This window comes from Ostrea edulis, chromosome 3 (genome assembly GCF_947568905.1).
Source record: "Ostrea edulis chromosome 3, xbOstEdul1.1, whole genome shotgun sequence".
Classification (NCBI taxonomy): domain Eukaryota; kingdom Metazoa; phylum Mollusca; class Bivalvia; order Ostreida; family Ostreidae; genus Ostrea; species Ostrea edulis.
In genome coordinates this window covers 8,682,987-8,705,502 of record NC_079166.1, presented here as the reverse complement: position 1 = coordinate 8,705,502, position 22,516 = coordinate 8,682,987, and the positions used below count along the sequence as shown (strand labels likewise).

At 35.2% G+C, this 22,516-nt stretch overlaps 2 protein-coding genes across 2 annotated transcripts in view; both read left to right on the top strand.

The window, feature by feature from the left end:
* LOC125673605 (nuclear speckle splicing regulatory protein 1-like) overlaps window positions 1-22,516 on the top strand; it is a 96,082-nt gene that overhangs the window by 2,110 nt on the left and 71,456 nt on the right. The window lies entirely within an intron of this gene.
* On the top strand, window positions 352-21,627 carry LOC125658529 (uncharacterized). Its single transcript, XM_056159874.1, has 13 exons — window positions 352-1,108; window positions 4,828-4,957; window positions 5,104-5,242; window positions 6,254-6,449; window positions 7,690-9,382; window positions 9,706-9,802; window positions 10,120-10,198; window positions 11,312-11,444; window positions 12,729-14,753; window positions 15,390-15,500; window positions 17,410-17,505; window positions 19,805-19,861; window positions 19,979-21,627. Exons 2-13 carry the CDS (start codon window positions 4,837-4,839, stop codon window positions 20,203-20,205), a joined length of 4,974 nt encoding a protein of 1,657 aa, XP_056015849.1. The 5' UTR covers window positions 352-1,108; window positions 4,828-4,836; the 3' UTR covers window positions 20,206-21,627.

Genomic DNA, 22,516 nt, shown 5'->3' with positions numbered 1-22,516 from the left:
CAATTTTTCTCTAAATCATTTTCACATGAAAAAGTTAATTGATTTAAGATCTCTCTCTCTCTCTCTCTCTCTCTCTCTCTCTCTCTCTCTCTCTCTCTCTCTCTCTTCCCCAAATACCATTAGGTTGTCGTAATCTGTCCAGAATTATCCGCTGGTCAGAATTACCCGAACATACCCTATGTTTCGTACCAAGAAAATAGTCTAATATAAATATTTATACATAATATGTAGATCTATAGCATGATCAAGACATTTCATAGAGAGAAGAAAAAAATCAGTAGGGTAGTCTCGTACTAAAATTGTGTGTGAAAGTGGGGGGGGGGGGGGGGGGGGGGGCTCAAAAGAAAAACGTAAGATGAGGAGATAGCAAATCGTAAAACTGTAATTACATGTAGATCTAGTTGTGTGTGATTTTGTGAGGGGAGGGAGTCATTTCATAAAAAGTTATTTGAAGCGATATATAAATGTGCATATATATCAAACCACGGTCAATGTACGATTCAGCTCTATCATTCTGACTGGGATGAGATTTGGTAGAATGACTATACATTTACAGAAAGGAAATTATAATAACTCAAAATGTAAAGAATACTGAAACTGATGATATTTTACAGGTGTCTTCCGGTGCCCCCTTAATTCCTTGTATTTTTAAATGTTCAATTTCATGGGTATTTCGGGTGTATTCTACACAAAATATGTAAATACAGAGTATTTTTAATTCAGTGTAATACATAAGTCTGATCTATATGTTTATGTGGGAGATTTGCCATGTGAACATGATAAAAAGCGTAAGGTCTAAGCTAATGAATCATCCCTTGGAGCGAAACGTCCCGCATTAAATTTGGTCCTAGTTAGTTTTTTTTTAATTGGTCCTAGTTAGTTTTTTTTTTTAATTGGTATAAATTAAATTATTCTAGATTTATAATTCATGATATTCATGTTTTTCACTGATTATCTACACGTTATCACTTAAACATGAATGTATGATAGAAAAATTGGTAGGTGAATTAATTACGAGGTACTATGGACGATCGGGTTCGGGATAACAATTTTGGCGTAGCTTTTATTGATGGCGGGACGCCGTGCCGCGGGTTAGACCAAAGTGAAGGTTTGTCCAGTTCAAAATATGAGTACAGTCTTGTAAATGATAAAATGTTTTTCAGTTTGACAGAATAATGCATATTAATTGCCTGTCTAGTAATAGATCATAAGATGTAAAGGTCTGTAAATTATACTGCTTAGTGTTAGTTTAAATCTCGTGACGTCACTGGTTTTTGGATACATTGTATGTCATCACATAATACATATGTAATTTGGTGCTTTAGATCTATATAGATATATATTTGAAATGCAATATGTATCATCCCTCCTTAAATTGCCTTCGTCCTCGAAGACGCGGCACAGCCCAGATTCTTTTCCCCTGGCAGGACTTTCACCTGCAAGTCCAGGGGTGGTGTATCTTAATACACGTATCAACACTTCGCCGCGAGTAACGTCCCTTTGCGGGGTCAGTCAAAGGTCAATCGGTGAAAAACTAAGTTTTCCTTCTTTACCTTACCAAATGTACGATGTTATTACTTTGAATTTTAGCCAATTACCAAGTTTTCATACAAGTTAATGGGTTGCCCCAATCTGGGGCATTATTGTAGTTGACTGTAATTGATGGCAAAATAACAGATGTCAAAGCTACAGATAGGAAAATTACAAAGGCCAACGTAGGGAAATACGATTTTTATCCGGGAGATGGCGGACAAGGGACGTAACTTTCGCAAAGTGTTGATACGTGTATTGTATTTAAACCTTTTCGATTTACGATAATTAACTGTATCCCATTTCCACTTTTACTGACCATGTAACATGTGACAGCGTGGCGAGAATGTCATCGTAATCGAAAGCAAGTTTTTTGACTATTTCTACCTACGTGGCTATTAATAGTTACCTAGGTATTTAAACCTACTTTAAAGGACACATCTCATGTTTTCAAAGTATACAATATTACATGCATTTTGTCTTCTTTATGCTTATAGTAATTAATTCTAATAGTTCGTTCGCCGAAATTTTGCGATAATTAACCACAATATAGACTTAAATCTAAGCCTTGATTTCTCAAAGTCAAGTTAATTAGGTAGGTAGTCACGTGGTACAGTGACGTCACATGCGCCCTTCGGATTGTGAAAGTACTGCGAGATATTATTAAAAACTCAACTTTTAGGGACCTAACTTATTTACCATGGGCAACATTTAAATCGATGTTGACAAATTGTCTGAGTTTTATATGTGTTCGCCACCAGTGCACACATATAACGATGTAAATACCCAAATATAGCGAGTAAAGCGTGAATGAAATCGGCAATATTGTGAGTAAATAATGTTTATATGGGTCGCTGTCTACAAACTGTTTGGGGATGTTATTCCTTTATACATCTGTAATTGATGCTGTTTTTCTAAAATAAACAGTGCAATCATTATTTATTTTTGGATTAGACAAATTATGATACGTTAAATTGTTGACAACTAGGCCCTATGCCAAGCTATTGTCACGCGTGCATTTCGGAAAGAAAGAAAAAGACAACACACACAAATCAATAAAAATATTCAAATTTAAAGTGGTAATCACATTATTTTATTTTGATAAAGCAATCTTACTATTTTTGAATTGTAATCTACACGTCTTTAGGAAGTACGAAGTGGGAGCACGGCGTTATAACCTACTGACGCACTCAAGATGCTACGAGTTCATTAAGGAAATAATTTTATAATTCAATTTAAAGTTAGGAAATACAATATTCTATTATTTGTATAATTAAAAGTTAAATTATTTTGTATCTTTAATTTATTTTTCTTGTTTGTAAATCTACCAGTTGGTAGAAGTTACATTGTATCGTCGATATATGTTGTTACAAGGTGAAGGTCAGTTGATCTGAGTGTGTATTGAATTTGAAGAGCAAAACAGAATGTATGCTATAGGCCTACCAGTGCTTATAGCTTTGATATATCCATTTTCTCGCAGTTTATCAGGGTCTATGCCCAAGCGGTGTTTGAAAAGGTGACTGGGTGTGTTTTTTAAGGTAAAGTTCTTGCTCCAACAAAAAAATTATCCACGTCTTTTTTCTCGTACCTTCCTTCGAAAAATTGAAAAATACTCAGTCTAAATCCTTTCTACCGACAACTAGTACACTAGAGCACGGCACAAAACATCTTAATGCATTATTATTTACAAGCCGTTAACAAGATAATTGGTTTTTTGTCGATTAAATCTAATCTGTTTATGAAATGGCTAATAGATGTTTTCAAACCCGTGGGCGCATATGACGTCACACATAATGGCGCGTAAACTAGGAACGAAAATATGCATATCGCAAGATTTGAATTTCATCGCTTTCAAACTCGAAAACTACGCAAAATATTTCATTTAAAACACATTTAAAGTAGTTTTAGGCATAAAAAGAGTTAATTTTGCTGAAAAAATGAAAAAGTTTAGAAACATGCATTGTGTTCTTTAAGTAGCTACTTCAACCTACTTTTACCTGTTTTTAAAAATATAAATAAATGATGATTTTAAACAGGTCAGTCGTTTTATGTATCATGTGCATGTGCACGGCAAAATTCAGAGTGTAAATTTGAATACTTTATGAGGGTGGAGAAGGTAGGGGAAATGCATGAAAAATCCCCCCAAAAACTTTTAATGTAAAAATGCATGAAGGTAAACTTTAAAATTAAAATAATAAAGATTTGTAAGACATTCTAGACTTCTTATCACGTAGCTTTGATCTTAATTAGCTCCTAGAAAATGGAACTGGGTGGAATTATTGATGCAAATTTGAAAGGTTAGAAAGTAATCATATTTTGCCCAATATTTTTGTGGTATTCATCGTCATTGTAAGTGAATCAAAAAATTTGGTACACACAATATTGCGCCGTTCCTGCGTTTGGCCACGAAATGCAAGTAAAGGAAAAAGTAGGTAAAAATAGCTACCTGGAGTAGGTTTAAATACCTTGGTAGCCATAAGTAGCTACGTAGGTAGAAATATTCTTTGGACTGGACCTGAATAAGTTGCTCAATAAAGACAACGATTAAAAAATCCTGCCCCTCTATATAGATGACCACTATATTCCTCTCTCCTTAAATTGTCTTTGTCCTCGAAGACACGGCACAGCCCAGATTCTTTTCCCTCTGGCAGGACTTTCACCTGCAAGTCCAGGGTGGTCAACAGCACCAAAAACAGGAAGGGAGAAAATGCAACGGACCAGACCGGGATTCGAGCCTGGTTCACCTGAATTCTCTAGTCAAGTGCTCTACCAACTGAACTATCTGGCCACTGGCGATCGAAACCGGCTGGCCGCTACATATAAAGACAGTGTATTTATATATTTATATACAGCCCAGTAGCTCAGTACTTTGTTACTAGCCTGAAAATACGGATGTATGTTTAATTGCTGGGATAAAATTCAGAAATTCATTTCAAAATTAAGGATGATATCTCCCTCATGCATAGCTCTGATCCTTAGACGAATTTGGCTCCATTTTTTGTGGCACTCTAGTTTTCCTCTTAGCTCTTCAAAATTTATTATTTCGAATTTCCAAAATTTCGGCTTGAGAATCACTGAAGAGACATTGTTTGTTGAAATGCGCATCTAGTGCATCAAAATTGGTACCATATAAGTTTTACATAGAGGTGGAAGGATTTTTCGATCTTTGGCTTAATCTTATATGAGGATCTACATGTCCCAACAAAAGGATTTAAACGTGATGAATTACCCTTTAAACTGGAGAAATAACATAGAGTAATCACTAACTAGAAATTGATTGTTTCTTATCATTATCAGATTTCTGAAATGAATGCAAAAAGGAAAATCCGGAAAAGAAAAGTTGAAGAATCATTGCTGCTTAACTCTGAACAAAGAGAGTCTGATGAAAAGGAGAATTTTGAAGCAAAATTCATTAATGAAGAAATAGGTACATGTATTTGTATTAAGCAACTTCTTTGATTATCCAAGATTTTTCATTTATGAATTATAGTGCTAGGATCTAGAGAGGGCACACATATCATATGTTCAAAAAGAATACTCGCTATTTAAATACATGTATTTTTGTTTTGTTAGGGCAAGGTGTATTTGCCAAAAAAAAATTTATTGAAGGAGAGATACTACTAGAATATAGGGGAGAACTCATCGAAGGAGATTTTGATTTTGAAGATGACACATATGTTTTTCAATTACACTTTAAAAGAAAGCAATTTTGGTAAGTATAGAGGCTAGTTGCCATTCTATAGCTTTTTATGTCTTTACAAGGGGCAGTCTATGCGAAAGACGTCGGACCTGACCGATGTACAGTGCATGAGGTCCGATGCATCATTTTTTACACCAGACCGAAATGTCTGATGTCTCAGTGTCCGGTTTTGAACTTTACTATTTTGATGCGGAGTCATTTAAATATTTGTTATAAGAAAAAATAGCACACAAATCCAAATATGTAAATGAATGTGATTAAAACCGCATGGACTGTCTAAAGTATTATATGTTTCACTTTTTTACATTAGGTTTTTCGATCGTAGTTATACATATATACATATTTATTCATGTTGAATAATTCCCAAAATGTTGTTTTTTCCAAATCAATACAGCATAAGGTAGCTTTTGAAATTGTTGTTGCATCACCATAACATTTTGATATGTTTTATGTGTTATGATACAATTTTTAGTTTGATAGCATCAATTTGACAACATGATACAAAAGAAGCCATGCGTTGATGAGTAAACAACAAACATTGTTTCAGTTTTGTTTTTATTTGCCACTGGATTAGTGATTTAATGTAATGGACTAGTGAATTTAAAAAGCTTGATTAGTCCTTGGACCAATGAATGTTGAGGAAAATTCAAATGCCTGTGTAAGCATGCTAAGGCATTGAACCTCATCTGGGTTGAAGGTGTGGACAGTATCATGACCTAAAGTAGGTCAAAGTGAACTGCTTTTTAGATTCTATAACTATCTTGATCATATCTTTCATGCTTTTAATCCACTGAACAGCCATTTTATGTATCATTTAATGCTTTAATTTCAATATTTTAATCTTTTAAAATTTGGATATAACTTGTGGCAGTTTCTTCAAAAAGTATGCTTTTAGCCAGATTTGTTTATTTCATTGTGAAAATTAATGTTGGTGATGAGGTTGTGTGTTTTATGATACATGTATGTTGATGCATAATTTTTATTATTACAGTCATTTTATTGACTTATTTTTCATTTAAACAGCATTGATGCTACCGAAAACAGATCATTTGGAAGATTACTAAATGATGAGCACAAAAAACCAAATTGTAAAGCAACGATAATTGAAGAAGATGGTAAACCCCATGTATATTTTGTTGCTGTCAGAGACATAAACACTGGGGAAGAACTACGATATAACTATGGTCCAGGAATTTATAGTTGGAGAACCTCTAAAACGGTATTTGAAACTTGTTTTCCATTATTTAACTCTTGAAAGAATTTTGGGTTTATAAAGGAATCGTTTTATTATCATGTTTGCCTATCTATCCATCTGGTACTCAAATTGCTAATTTGTAAATGTTCACATAGGGCTAAAAGTTTTGAGCTATCAACTGACAGTTTATGACTTAAATCAAGATTTTGCAAGTTAAATTAGGAGCTGATCGGTATTCTGCAACCGTAAATGTGTAACCAGGCTAGTTTTTTTTTAATGGGATCAAACACTTAACTTCAGTCAAAATAGTCAAGATGTGGACTAATCAAAATAACATGTCAGGTCTGTGTTTTTGACTGCATTTGTTATCAAGGAACTTTGCAAATATTGTAAGGAAATCAAAAGTTTTACTATTGGTGACCTTGATCTGAGAATGGCCTGTTAAATTTAAAATAAGGAGTCATTTGACGACTTTGTCCCAAAGTTTTTTTGAGCCCTGTTATTGAGGTCAGATTAACATTAAATGAATATTATACATGTAGTATTCAGATTTGTGCGTTTATTAGGCAAAAAGAAATATATGTTAGTTTCCACTTTCATCTCAATATTATCAAGGGTCGGTAGGTACATGTAGGTAGTGTGTTGTTGGGTTTTTTTTCTCTCTCGATTTTATAGGTTGAATTATTTTTTAATGATTCAGTATTCTACTATGCATGAAATGTATAATTTAGTAATCAAATAAAAGTTATATGATAAATCAAAACAGTTCTTCCTCTGTACTGTATACGAAAACTGTTCTGGTATTTTGGAAGTATGTGCATAATAGATAACTTAATAAGTCAATAAATATACTCTAGTTGTAGTGATGACATTTGCTAAATCTGTGAGAATGGGGGGAAAATATGTTGGGGTCGGCAGAAATTATTAGGGTCGGTCGGGAAAGTGGAAACCAATATATATTTTTGGGCCTCATAAAGAATGATGCATGTTTGTAGCTTTAACTCGGGATAGAGTGAAAAATATATTTCGCATGTATAATATGAATTAAGTGATAAAGTTTTCTGTCATCCAATGCAAATTTGAATTAGTGTCTTTTCTTCTTTAACTGCTTTATATTTACACTGTATATGTTGACATTTAGAAATGTATTTAATTAAGTAGGACTTAATTCCACTGAAGGTACTAAAAGAATAAAAACACTTCTATAGACAGTAATTCATAACATTTGTGAATGCTGTTAATGATTTTTTGAAATATTGTTTAGCGCCAAAGATGCAAAATAGGTGGAGACAAAGACTCTAAGCAAGGATCCACCACCAAAGATTTAGACTCTCCGAGAGGATCCACCACCAAAGGTTCACATTCAGGCTCTCCGCGAGGAGTCACCACCAAAGATTCAGACTCTATGGGAGGATCCACCACCAAAGATTCACACTCAGACGCTACACAAGGAGCCACCACCAAAGATTTACACCAAGACTCTACACGAGGAGCCACCACCAAAGATTCAGACTCTACACAAGGAGCCACCACCAAAGATTCACACCAAGACTCTACACAAGGAGCCACCACCAAAGATTCACACCAAGACTCTGCACAAGGAGCCACCACCAAAGATTCACACCAAGACTCTGCACAAGGAGCCACCATCAAAGATTCACACCAAGACTCTACACGAGGAGCCACCACCAAAGATTCACACTCAGACTCTACACAAGGAGCCACCACCAAAGATTCACACCTAGACTCTGCACAAGGAGCCACCATCAAAGATTCACACCAAGACTCTACACGAGGAGCCACCACCAAAGATTCACACTCAGACTCTACACAAGGAGCCACCACCAAAGATTCACACCAAGACTCTACACAAGGAGCCACCACCAAAGATTCACACCAAGACTCTGCACAAGGAGCCACCATCAAAGATTCACACCAAGACTCTACACGGGGAGCCACCACCAAAGATTCACACTCAGACTCTACACAAGGAGCCACCACCAAAGATTCACACCAAGACTCTACACGAGGAGCCACCACCAAAGATTCACACCAAGACTCTGCACGAGGAGCCACCACCAAAGATTCACACTCAGACTCTACACAAGGAGCCACCACCAAAGATTCACACCAAGACTCTGCACAAGGAGCCACCATCAAAGATTCAGACTCTACAGGAGGATCCACCACCAAAGATTCAGACTCTCCACAAGGAGCCACTACCAAAGGTTCACATTCAGACTCTATGCGAGGGGCCACTACCAAAGATGCAGACTCTATGCGAGGGGCCACCACTAAAGATTCAGACTCTCCACGAGGAGCCACCACCAAAGATTCAGACTCTCCGCGAGGAGCCACCACCAAAGATTCAAACTCTCCACGAGGAGCCATCACCAAAGATTCAGACTATCCACGAGGAGCCACCACCAAAGATTCAGACTATCCACGAGGAGCCACCACCAAAGAATTAGACTCAGACTCTATGCAAGGATCCACCACCAAAGATTTAGACTCAGACTCTATGCGAGGAGCCACCACCAAAGATTCAGACTCTACACGAGGAACCACCACCAAAGATTCGGACTCTACACGAGGAGCCACCACCAAAGATTCAGACTCTACACAAGGAGCCACCACCAAAGAATTAGTCTCAGACTCTATGCAAGGATCCACCACCAAAGATTTAGACTCTATGCGAGGAACCACCACCAAAGATTTAGACTCAGACTCTATTCAAGGAGCCACCACCAAAGATTTAGACTCAGACTCTATGCAAGGTTCCACCACCAAAGATTTAGACTCAGACTCTATGCAAGGAGCCACCACCAAAGATTTAGACTCAGACTCTATGCAAGGAGCCACCACCAAAGATTTAGACTCAGACTCTATGCAAGGAGCCACCACTAAAAAGTCAGACTTTACACGAGGATCCACCACCAAAGATTCACGCTTAGAAGGTATATAAATATATATGTGTACAGTGTATATGTGTATTTGCTCTTGGAAATGCAAAATTATGATAGAAACATTGACAATGAAATAACTTATTAAAAAGGCTCATATTTTGCATAAAAATATAAACATATGAATAGTAAAAGTTTTTTTCTTTTTGGGGGCAAACTGAAATTAATTTTGACAATTTAAATTTCTGTCATGGTCACCCAAATGGCGAGTCCAATTTTCCAGTGTTGACCAGTGAATTCTACATTATTACATGAATTGAGAATTGCTTTGTAAATATAGTTCTTTTCTGAAATTTATTCTCAACTTTGGTTGATAGATGTTGGGATGTGTCTTGCAAAAATAACGGTGATCAAGAAGGATGATAGTTTAGGAGCCATTTACCATATGAATGAAGAGGAATGTGTCATTGGAAGGTATAATTAAGTAATATAAAACGAATTTCTAATTTTTATGTGTGTTATATTTGGAGATTTGACCACACAAATTTTTTTTCAATTGCTAGAATTTTTTCACAGTAAAACTTTTCTAATCCAACATTTTCTGGAAAGAAAATGTATGGGATAGTACATCAATCTATCATGCAATTTCATTTAATAAATAGGAGTATGCTTGCAGTAATGTGAATATTTGTAATATACATTAAGAATTCATGATTATTGACTTGAAAACAATTTGACTAAACTTATATTTTTAATATTTTAGATTTAATACTCTTTTTATTGATTTGTAGTGGAAGAGAGTGTAATATAAAAGTGTCCCTAACAAATGTTGACAATATTCATGCAGTTGTTGCAGTTGACAGATTCAAGGTAATGTACTATCTATATGTAAATCATTAGATCTCCGCTCAGTGTGTGCCTTGTAGTGATTGGTCTTTCTGTCTATTTTTCTAATTTCATTTGTGTGGAGCAAACTTCACTCATAGAGTGTCCATGAGTAGAGTGTGCTGTGACTTTGAACCAATTTTATGGATCATAGGTCAAAGTCATAAACAACTTTTGTGTTGAATCCTTGTCCAGAGCATATTTTTTCTCTCCTTGACCCAATCTTTCTTATCCTTCACACATAAGAGTGCTTTTGGGAAGATTTTTAGTGCCCTTTAACCAATTCTATGGATCAAAGATCAATGTATGAAAAATGTCACTGTAAAATCCTTGTATAGAACATATTTTCTTTCCCCTTGGTCCAGTCTTTGCCAAAACTTCACCCACAGATTATCTCTGGGTTTAAGGGTGTATTAATATTAAACCAATTCATTTAAGATCAAAGGTCAAAGTTAAAAAAATTCTGTAAATCTTTATGAGGTTTATGCTTTCTCCCATTGGCCCAATCTGACTCATATTTTATCCAGAGTGCTTGATGGTTATGCGTTTGCATTGACCTTGAACTAATGTCACAGAGTCAAGGGTTAAAGCAGATCTCTGTTTAAAATCCTTGTCATGAGCATATTGTTCTCCCTGTGGTCCTATCTTCTTCTTCTTCCTGTAAGTACTGAACTGCCTCTGGCGTATTTTCGTACTGGCTCATATGTCATCCAAAAAGTGCCCATGGGTAAAATATAAGTCAGGAGTTGAGGTCATGTTCTTAATACATTCCTATATACAAGTCCATTTGATCCCAATGACCCTTACAAAAAAAGTGGGGCCCTTTGAGATGATCTAGTTTACATATATTTTTCTTTAGTAATCTAATTTGACTTCATGTACATTTGTAATAAACCTGACCAACATTTTTAGCAGTACTCTTTAAACAGTATCTCTAAAGTTCATTAAGTCTTACTTTGATTTTCCCCTACAATTTTACTAAAATGTATTTTTTAAAAAAATATTTATTTTTCTACTTTTATAAATTCCTCATCCTGTTTGTACAACAAATGCTTTATATGATCCTTTCTTTGATTATCCACATTTCCAATTTTTCAGGCTTCCGTAACAAATTTTAGTAAAAAGTTTCCTGTCATTCTCAATGGAAAACCAATTGAAATTGGCAAAGAATTGAATGATGGAGATATGTTGGTCATTGGTGGCAGAAAATTTTTATTCAATCATAAGAAAAGTAAGTACATTGTTATTTGATACTTGTCAAAAACATGATTATGAAACTTCAAAATATTTTTAGATTGGACGTTGTACAATATAGTTATCTTAGTTTGATGGATTAGTAATGCGTGTTCCATAGACTCTATGAAACTTATATTTAAGTCACCAGAAACACCTACCATTTACAGTTCAAGTTTTGAACCTTTATATTGATTATAAGAAGCAACTAGGCAAATCAAAGAGGTCAATGCTTGGGAGTTAGTGAAATCTCGGATATATGGCTGACCACGACTCACCTGTTGGTATTTCTGATTACTCTGTTTTTGTTGTTACAATATTAAATAAAAAAACTTACAGAAATAAAACATTTTAAATAGTTTGTTTATATTAATAAAGAGGTTCTACTTCAATAGCCTAATTTTAAAGATTTATGTGATTTAAATGATGCAAGATTTGAAAAAAGTAAACAATAGGACATGCAAGAAGTCACAAAATTTCAAACAGTTGCAAATCCCTCGTTATTTATGGCTCCGGTTGCATGCGTACATTCAATGTACTTATTTACACATAAACACTAATGGTGCTTTGTAAGATAGCATGTTTACAGATAAAATTAGGTATTCACATATATATATAGTAAATACTAAAAGTGCATGTTGAGGGACACATACTTCTGTATTAACACATGATAAATGGTAATAGAGTTATTTACACATGGTAAACATGGATGTTGCATGGTGAGGTATGATGTATGAATTAAATGCGAATGTTGCATAGTGAGGTATTTAATGTTAACACATGTATGGTAAACACAGATGTTGCATAGTGAGGTATTTAATGTTAACACATGTATGGTAAATACTAATGTTGCATAGTGAGGTATTTAATGTTAACACATGTATAAATACAGATGTTGCATAGTGAGGTATTTAATGTTAACACATGTATAAATACAGATGTTGCATAGTGAGGTATTTAATGTTAACACATGTATAATACAGATGTTGCATAGTGAACTATTTAATGTTAACACATGTATGGTAAACACTTATAGTGCATAGTGAGCTATAAATGCCCGAGGAATTAAATGTTTTTTGTATGCAACATGTTCAAATACACTTTCATTGTAATAATATTTTGACTTAATAATTCAAATGATCTCTTCAACATTGTTATTGAACTTGCAAAAGAAATACAGAGAGTATAGAGGAACAGTTGAAAAATGAAGTCATATAAATTTTAGAAATATTTCTTGCTAAATTTGAAACATTATTTTAAATCCATTTTATGGTTTATTTAGGTTGCAATAGTCACTGGGATCTTTTTGAGGACTCGTCTGAACATTCTGATCCTTTTGACCCAGACTATGAAATGTCAGAGGATGCAGACAATGTGACTTCAGAAGACAGTTGTGATGAAATAATTGAGGAAGAAGTTGAACATGTTTCAGATTCAGGTTCGGATGTTATTCCTTATCAAGGACCACTCCAATTTTTGGACCAGGAGGAAACAGTTAGTTCAACATCAGAGCTTATGGCTTTAAATTCAGCATCAAAGCACCAAAAGCAAAGAGCTACAGATTTTGTAATCAAGAATGACATCATTTCAAGTACCGTTAAAGATGTGGAAGTTCAGCAATCTGGGAATCAGGATGGGATTCGTGTTTGGGACAAGGTACACTATTGTGTGTACTGCGAAAAAGGATTCACCAATATAACTAAACATTATTTGGGAGTACATTCAAATGAAACAGATGTGCAACATATCAAATCTCATCCTTTAAAGTCCACCAATAGAAAACTTGCCCTAATGAAGCTGAGAAACAGTGGTGATTTTCAACACAATTATGAAGTGTTAAGAACACGCCATGGAACTTTAGTAACTTTTACTAGAAATTGGAATGAAACTTCTGCAGACCAATTTCTTCCTTGTCAATATTGTTTGGGATTTTTCCTTAAATCTTCTTTATGGCGACACACCAAAAATTGTCCGTTTGCTCCTGAAAGAAAAGAAAAATACAGAAAAGTATCATCACAATCCATGCTGCTTCTTCCAACTAGCACAGATGTTAGCGAAGGCCTAAGAGAAAAGGTATTAAACCGAATGTCTGCTGATGAAATTAGTATAGCAGCCAGGAATGATCCTATTATTGTGAGAGTTGGAGAAAAACTTTATCAGAAACATGGACACTTGACTCACCTCTATACATATGTAAGTCAAAAGATGAGAGAACTTGGAAGATTACTGATTTTACTTAGAGAAACTGACAAAGATATTAATTCTCTAGATGATGCAATCCATCCAAAGAAGTACCCTGCTGTGGTAAAATGTACAAAAACTCTATGTGGCTTTCAAGAAAACTCAAATTCATACAATAATCCATCCTTAGCACTGAAGTTGGGACATTCTCTTAAAAAATGTGCAAAAATAAAAAATTCTATAGCCCTGATTCAAGGAAATGGAAATTCAACCAAAGACGCAGAGGGATTTTTCACTCTGTGTGAAAACGAATGGACTGATTCAGTCTCAAGCAGTGCATTTCAGACGTTGGCATCAAACAAATTGAACAAAGGTCATGGATTACCTCTCGCAGAAGACATCCAAAAAATGCAAACTCTTCTGAAGGAAAAAACTGAAGAGCTTGTTATTCAGCTACAAAAATCAGTGAAGAAATCTGTATGGGATGAGCTGAATCAAGTGACATTGGCCAGACTTGTGATGTTTAACAGACGCAGAGGTGGAGAGTCAGAGAGAATGACACTTGCATCTTTCTGTAAAAAAAGGTCAAAGAGTGACTCACTAAAAGAAATTGAAGATTCCTTAAAACCACTTGAAAGAATCCTCTGTAAAACCTTTTCAAGAGTTGAAATTCGTGGAAAAAGAGGACGCATGGTCCCAATCTTAATAACACCAGCACTAGAGAGGAGCATAGTTTTGCTAAATGAAACCAGGGAACAGGCTGGAGTAAGTAAAAGCAATCCTTATGTCTTTGCCAGGTCAGGCTTCAGTTCCCTTAACCCAATCCGAAGCTCAGATTGTCTTCGAAAGTTTGCTGAAGAAAGTGGGGTTAAAAACACTCAGAATTTGACTAGTACAAAGCTGAGGAAACACGTTGCTACAGTATCACAAATTTTAAATTTAGAGAAAAGTGACATTGAAATCATGGCAGGTTTCCTTGGACATGACATTAGGGTGCACACATCATTTTACAGGCTCCCAAGCGATACATTACAGATTGCAAGAATGGGAACAATTCTGACTGCTTTTGACAACGGAGAAATTTCAAAGTACAGTGGAAAATCATTGGACCAAATTGCCTGTGAAGGTATTTTTTGTTATTCAAAAACAAAATTGCTTTAATTATTTGTGTATATAGGCCTAATTGGTAATGTCAGAGCTAGGTTTTCAAATTATAGACCATTGTGGTCAATATTGGTCACATCAAAATATGGAAAGTTATATAGTCATATATTTGGAAGTTTTAAGATTACCCAGTTGTGAATTTTCAACCTCTTCCATGAAACTAACAGGTCATTTTCAATCAAAAATGATTTAAACCTCATATGGGTAGAGGGCTGAACTGCTCCTTTTGAAGCCCTCTCCTTAGGAACTTGTGGGTTGCAGAGACAAAATTTCTTATTTCAAAATCGTCTTCACTATTTGACACAAAGTGCATATTTACAACTAGCAAGTGTGCCTCAACATAAATGTGAAATTCCTTATGATAAGGTGTAATATATGCATAGTTGAAGAGTATGCTATCTTTAACATCTTTGTTATCAAGACTGTAGGAGACACACTGAGTGCATAGTTATATATATAGATGTAGTTTAAACAATGTGACAGGTCTTGATTTATATTATAAATAACTCTGCCTGAGGTGGGGATTATTCTGTATACATCTCTTGATCCATGGTAATCTTCATTGTCAATTATTTTCATATCATTTTTTTTATTGAAGACATTAAACTTGGCAATGAAGAAGGTGAAGAGGATATGAGCAGTAGTGGAGAGGAAAGTGATGAAGACAATTGTCACAGAGGAAAAAAGAGGAAGCTGAATCCTCCAAAAGGTGAAAAAAAAAGAAGAAAAATTAAATAAAAGTTACATGCAGTACTTTAAAACCATTTGTAAACTTTGGCTTTCAGCCAAAAATATATTGTAATGAAAAAGAACTGCTATGCACACATATTCTGTCTTCAAAAAATTTCATAAAGTTTGTCCTCTTGGATTCAGGCCCTGTGTTGGGCTGAATTGGTCATTGTTTTAGCTCACAAGTAAGCTTTTCTGATCGCCTGTTGTCCGTCGTCTGTCTGTCTGTAAACTTTTTACATTTCCGACTTCTTCTCCAGAACCACTGGGCCAATTTCAACTGAACTTGGCCAAAAGCATCCTTGGGTGAAGGGCTTTCAAGTTTCTTCAAATGAAGGGCCATGTCCCTTTCAACGGGGAGATAATCACAAAATGCAAAAATAGGGTGGGTCATTTAAAAATCTTCTTCTCAAGAACCACTGGGCCAGAAAAACTGAAATTTACATGAAAGTTTCCTGACATAGTGCAGATTCAAGTTTGTTAAAATCATGCCCCTGGGAGTTGGATGGGGCCACAATAGAGGATCAAAGTTTTACATAGAAATATATAGGAAAAATCTGTAAGATTCTTCTTCTCAAGAACCACTGGGCCAGAAAAGCCGAGATTTACATGAAAGCTTTCTGACATAGTGTACATTCAAATTTGTTTAAATCATGGCCTCCCGGGGGTAGGATGGGGCCACAAGGGGAAATCAAAGTTTTGCATACAAATATATAGGGAAAACCTTTAAAAATCCCCTTCTAAAGGACCACTGAGCCAGAAAAGCTGATATTTACATGAAAGGTTTCTGACATAGTGCAGATTCAAGTTTGTTCAAATCATGGTCCCCGGGGGTAGGATGGGATCACAAGGTGGGATCAAAGTTTTACATACAAATATAGGGAAAATCTTTAAAAATATTCTTCTCAAGAACCAATGAACTAGAAGAGTTGAGATTTACATGAAAACTTCCTGACATAGTGCAGATTCAAGTTTGTTCAAAGTATGGCTCCCAGGGGTAGGTTGGGGTTACAATAGGGGATGAAAGTTTTGCATACAAATATATAGGGAAAATCTTCTTCTCAAGAACAATTTGGCCAAAAGAAGTTGACATTTACATGAAAGCTTTCTGACATAGTGCAGATTCAAGTTTGTAGAATTCATGGCCTCCAGAGGTATGTTGGGGCTACAATAGGGACTAAGGTTTTACATGCAAATATATATGGAAAGTCTTCAGATATGGGCCAAGGTGACTAAGGTGAGCGATGTGGCCCATGGGCCTATTTAAAGTTTATTACACTGTGTACTCTTATATTCTTTACCCTTGAACTTTTGTATGAATGAGCTGCATGAATATAATAATGATCATAAGGTCGTCACCAAACTAGTTTTGGTGACATGAATCGAGAGCCTAGAGTTCCAAGCAAAGTTGGGTGACAGTTAAGGTCCAATGGCCTCTTGCTAACATTAAGGTCACCTGAGTCACTACATTGATCTCTTGGAATCCTTTTCTGTCTGACATTTTGTATGAACATAATTATCATCTGATAGTACTGGACCAGAATCGATAGGAAACAGGTAGCAAAATGGTTCATTTCATGCCATTTTCCCTCTTTCTGGGCCTTTGGTTGGGGCAAAAAATGATGCACTCTTTACAAATCTTGTATTTCTGCATACATGACTTTAACTTGAAGGGGAAAAAATACCCCAAACATCTTTACTTCTGGAAAACATGCAAAAAGTCACTTCACTATACACTGCAGTGAAATTGTGTAGGTTTATTTATTGGTAGTATTTTGTTGAATCTGCTTTTAGAGACCATTTTCAAGCATTATCTGTATCTTTGAAGTTTAGAATGGAATTTTTTTATGTTTTTACATTAAAATCCATGGGCTTATTTATATTGTTAGAAGCTGCAGAGAATGAATCTGACAGTGAAGAGGACAATGAGAATGCACATGGCATGACTAAGAAAGAAAGGGAACATGGGAAAAATACAAAAACAGGTATGAAAACAGTAGATTTTTATGAACCACATTTCATTTTCTTAACAATCAAAGCAGATTGGTGGTTTTTATTTCTGTGAAGTTTCATTAAGATTGTCGAAGCCATCTGAGTGAAAATTCACGGACAAAATAATAGGTCTAGCAGTAACAATATATAACATTTTTGTATTAGTTTTCGCGATATGTCACAAATTTGATATTTTTCACGATATACCCAGAAAACTGCCTTTTCAAACTGGAAACGATTATAATGTCTCTATGAAACAGTTATATCACTCAGGAAACAGTTATAATGCCCTCCAAAACAACTATATCATCCCTCATGTGCATGAATTCTGAATATCAATTAGAATAGGTTCGAAATTCAAAACTGTGGTTGCTACATGAATGTAAACGGCTAAATTCAAACTCTTCGATTTGTGCATTTTTATTCAGAGGATTTGGATAATCTAACAAAGGAGAAAGTTTTTAGCAAACACTATGGAATTAATTAAGTCAAGTTTGGCCATTTTACAAAAAATTCTGTGAAGAAACTCTACGTTTATACTCAAAGGGAAAAACTGCAAGATATTCTTAAGCTATTTTATTGAGGATAGCATAATTCAGATGGGGAAATCTATGCAAAAAGAAGCATTATTTCCATAAGGTATGATCTTCAGAAACATTTCTTTAAAAGGAGAGAAGTCGATGTGTAAATGATTTAGATTTTAAAGAAGCAAAAAACATTTCTGGCCGTGTGTACAAAAATTTCCATAAAAGTTTCGGCTGGTTTGAATTCTGAATATCAACAACAGCCGCGTTAACATACATTATCATTATTATCATGATTTGTAAAACTAACTTTTCCACTTTGGTCAAATTTTGCATTAGGGCTGTTCCAGAAATGATCAAATGGGGGGGTCGGGCGGCAAATGATATTTTTTTGTGTGGGTGGTCGTATTTTTTCATATTTTAATTGGTCTGTGGTTGGACTGTTAAATTTTTTTTTATTATGGGTAGTGGGTAGTTTCTATTGTTTTATTTTGTGCCACGTGGGTGTTGAGTTTCAGAATATTTTTAGTGTCGCTCTTGTCGTGTTGGTTACAAAACGTCGGAGGGAAAATTGAAAACGTGCTTTCGAAATCGGAAGTAACATAGAACTATTCGAGTTGTCGCTCTTTGCAGCGCATAACTTTCCATTACGGCACTCTTCAAATTAGAGGCACGTTTAGTAGGGTCCCTTTGGACGTGATGGCGGCGAACTCTGTTCTGTAGATTATTACAGTTTACAGTGCATCGATTTTGGGAATATTTTGAAACCAATAGGTATTCCGTTTTCTAATAAAAATAGGCAAACCTTAGTTGATTTATACGAGGGTACCGATGCGTTATATTTATCAGTCGGTGTGATGGTGATATAGAGGCCTCCGGGCGCGGGCTCCATTAGAAGACGAACGATTCGTGGAAAAATATATCCATACCCATTTCATGATAATAGCATTGTTTGGACTCCCAATCTTTCCAACATTCCCGCCGTAGATGTCTTTGATTGTTGATGTGACATCGTTCCTTCAGAACTACTGTGATACAATGTCGCACAGGCATTACCGCGTCATTGACTAGAATGTTTGTCCCGAAAACCTCGCAAGATTTGTACCGTTTTCATTTTTAAAAATATTTTTTGTGGTGGGTCTGGTTAGTTTTTTTTTTTTATTAGATGGGTCATTGTAAAATGAGTTTATTAATTTGATGGGTCATGGGGTAATTTTTTATTATTTTTTTTTATGGGTGCTTGGTATATACAAAAGGTGCCTCCCGACCCCCCCCCCCCCCCCATGTATTTATTTCTGGAATAGCCCTTACATTCGTGTGTCAAATAATGTATGATAAGTGTCTTAATGAATTAACCTCTTTGGTTTTGTTCTTTAAAAATGTTATATATTATACCCCTTGATGACTGGAAATCCCTTGAATGTTATGTTGCCCTCTGCCTATGGCATTGGGCAACATATCACCCAGGGCTTTCTTTTTATTATTATTGCACTTTATTTTCATATATTTTGATATAGAGGCATGCTTGTTTTCTTAAATTCCTGTAAAACAGCAATCAATTGAAAAATGATAGTAAAATCTTAATTTTTCTACTTGGAAAATAATCCACTAGCTAAAATGTGCTGGTAGTGAACCCAGTTCATTTTTATCCCTGTTGAGAAATAAACTTAACTGACCCTCTGCTCAAGAAAGCTAGGGTGGAGGAACAAACACGTGTACATATATTTATTGACGAAAAGATTAAACAAACTTTTGCTCTTTTTTTAAGGCTCCTCAAAGAAACCAGGAAGTGATGACCAATACGTGAAAGGGAAACCTAAAAGAGGTTTGTAAATATTTTTAAACAATTACCACATGCACAGAGAGTAAAAGCTTACCTTAATGTGTGCAAATATTTTCAATATTAGTAAATTGTAACAGAGTATTTCTTTCTTTTGTACAGTGCCAAATACACGGCATCAGTGGACACAAGATGAGAAAGCTGCCCTATTGAGAAATTTTAAGAAGCCTATTTCTTTAGGAAAAACACCTGGCCAATTGGATTGCTTAAATGCTATTAGGCAAGAGACATGTTTAGCCAAGTTCACTTGGAAACAAATAAAGTTTGCTGTAAAAAATCTCATTACATCTGAAAGAAGACAAGTGAAGAAAATGACAAAACAGGTGTAGATTTCTTTACAAAGGATGCAAAAAATATCTTCAAAGAGATGCAACTGGATAGGTGATGTAAGAGATGTAACTCAGATGATTTAAAAGATGTAACTTAGAGAAATGATGTAACTTGGATATATTACTTTATTTTCATTTCACTTGTACCATAACTATTTTCCCCCTTCCTGTCCTTATTCTGTAATGTGTTTTAAACTGATTTTTTAAATTTTGCTTATTGTGTTTTGGTACAAGTTTGATCAAAATTGGGGAAACTTCCTTTGTAACTTCATTATATTCATTCCCGCGGAACTAATTGGTAATGCCAACTTGATGCAACCCGTGAAAAACTTTCTTGCAAGCTGGTCTCTTGGAAGAGATCTGCCATGAATATGTGTTTGTCCATCTTTCATCCATCTGTCCATTTGTCACACTTTAGTTAAGTTTTAAAGAAATTGTAGAATATACTTTTATTGAATTCCATATGCTGATACATATTGGTTAGTGTTATTCAATTGCATGTTAACTTTCCTTTGGTCTTAACCTTACTTTTCTTGAATTTGCATTTAGTTCAGTATCAAAGAAACTTTAAGATATTTCTAGGAAAACTCATACACTAATACATATTGGTAAGAGCTATTCAACTGTGTCAAAAATCGTTGGTCTTGAGTTCAATGTTACTCATTTTGTGTTTAGCTTAGTTTTAAAGAAAGTAATCAAGATTTTTTTCTTCAAATTATATATTAGTAAGAGCTATCCAACTGCATCAAAATTTTCTTTACCTTGACCTTCCGTATGACCTTTACCTCACAATTCCTTAATTAGTAATTAGCTCATTTTCAGAAAAAGTATTCCGGATATTTCTATTAAAATTCATACACTGGTACATACTCATGAGAATTATTCAATTTAATATAAGTCTGACCTTAACCTTGCAATTCGTCATTTTACATTTACTTAAAGGATGAACTTTAAACAATTAAGTTATTCCTTCTTTCATCATATATTACTATAAGCTCAGACCAAAGAAGCAGGATATTTTTTTTTTCATTTTACAATACAAATGTACATTGGGTGGGACATTCATGTTTCTAGTTCATTGATGTTTTAGAAATGTGAAGCTTTTCGGCTTACCTCAGATAAAATACTTTGAAATCGCCATGGACTGAGAAACAATAAAATAAAGTTTATTCTTATATCAGTTGTTTTAATGCATATTTTTTAAGAAGGTTATGTTACATGGAATGTAAAAATGAATTGAATCTTTGAACACTGGGTCCTTTTGATGTATGCTGTAGCGCTGTAGACAATGTGTCCTATGTGTACATTTATATGCATAGAAAGTGTACATATATAACATTTGAGAAATGAGTTAATTTGATAGTACATACTAGTCTGAGTAGCAGATATTGTCACTTAAATACATCTACAAGCTATGGTAAAAGAAACCATGCTAAACTATTACACTGAGAATGAATAATAAAAAAGAAAGCATTAATTTTCCATAAGTTTATATTGGTACACATAGGAAATGGAGAAATGTCTAATACGTGAAGCATACAATGAAAGTGTGTTGTAATGCTTGCATAATGAAGGGATATTTAGAAACATTGAATATGCATATTGAGATTTTTGTATACACAGAGTAAACACTTACAGTGCATAGTGAGGTTCATGTGTATACACAGGGGAGACACTTCTAGTGCATAGTGAGGTTCATATATATACACAGGGGAGACACTCGTAGTACATTGTGAGGTTCATGTGTATACACAGGGGAGACACTCCTAGTGCATAGTGAGGTTCATATATATACACAGGGGAGACACTCCTAGTGCATAGTGAGGTTCATGTGTATACACAGGGGAGACACTCCTAGTGCATAGTGAGGTTCATGTGTATACACAGGGGAGACACTCCTAGTGCATAGTGAGGTTCATGTGTATACACAGGGGAGACACTCCTAGTGCATAGTGAGGTTCATGTGTATACACAGGGGAGACACTCCTAGTGCATAGTGAGGTTCATGTGTATACACAGGGGAGACACTCCTAGTGCATAGTGAGGTTCATGTGTATACACAGGGGAGATACTCCTAGTGCATAGTGAGGTTCATATATATACACAGGGGAGACACTCCTAGTGCATAGTGAGGTTCATATATATACACAGGGGAGACACTCATAGTACATTGTGAGGTTATTGTGTATACACAGGGTAAAATCTTGTAGTGCATTGTGAGGTCAATGTGTATACACAGGGGAGACACTCATAGTACATTGTGAGGTTCATGTGTATACACAGGGTAAAATCTTATAGTGCATTGTGAGGT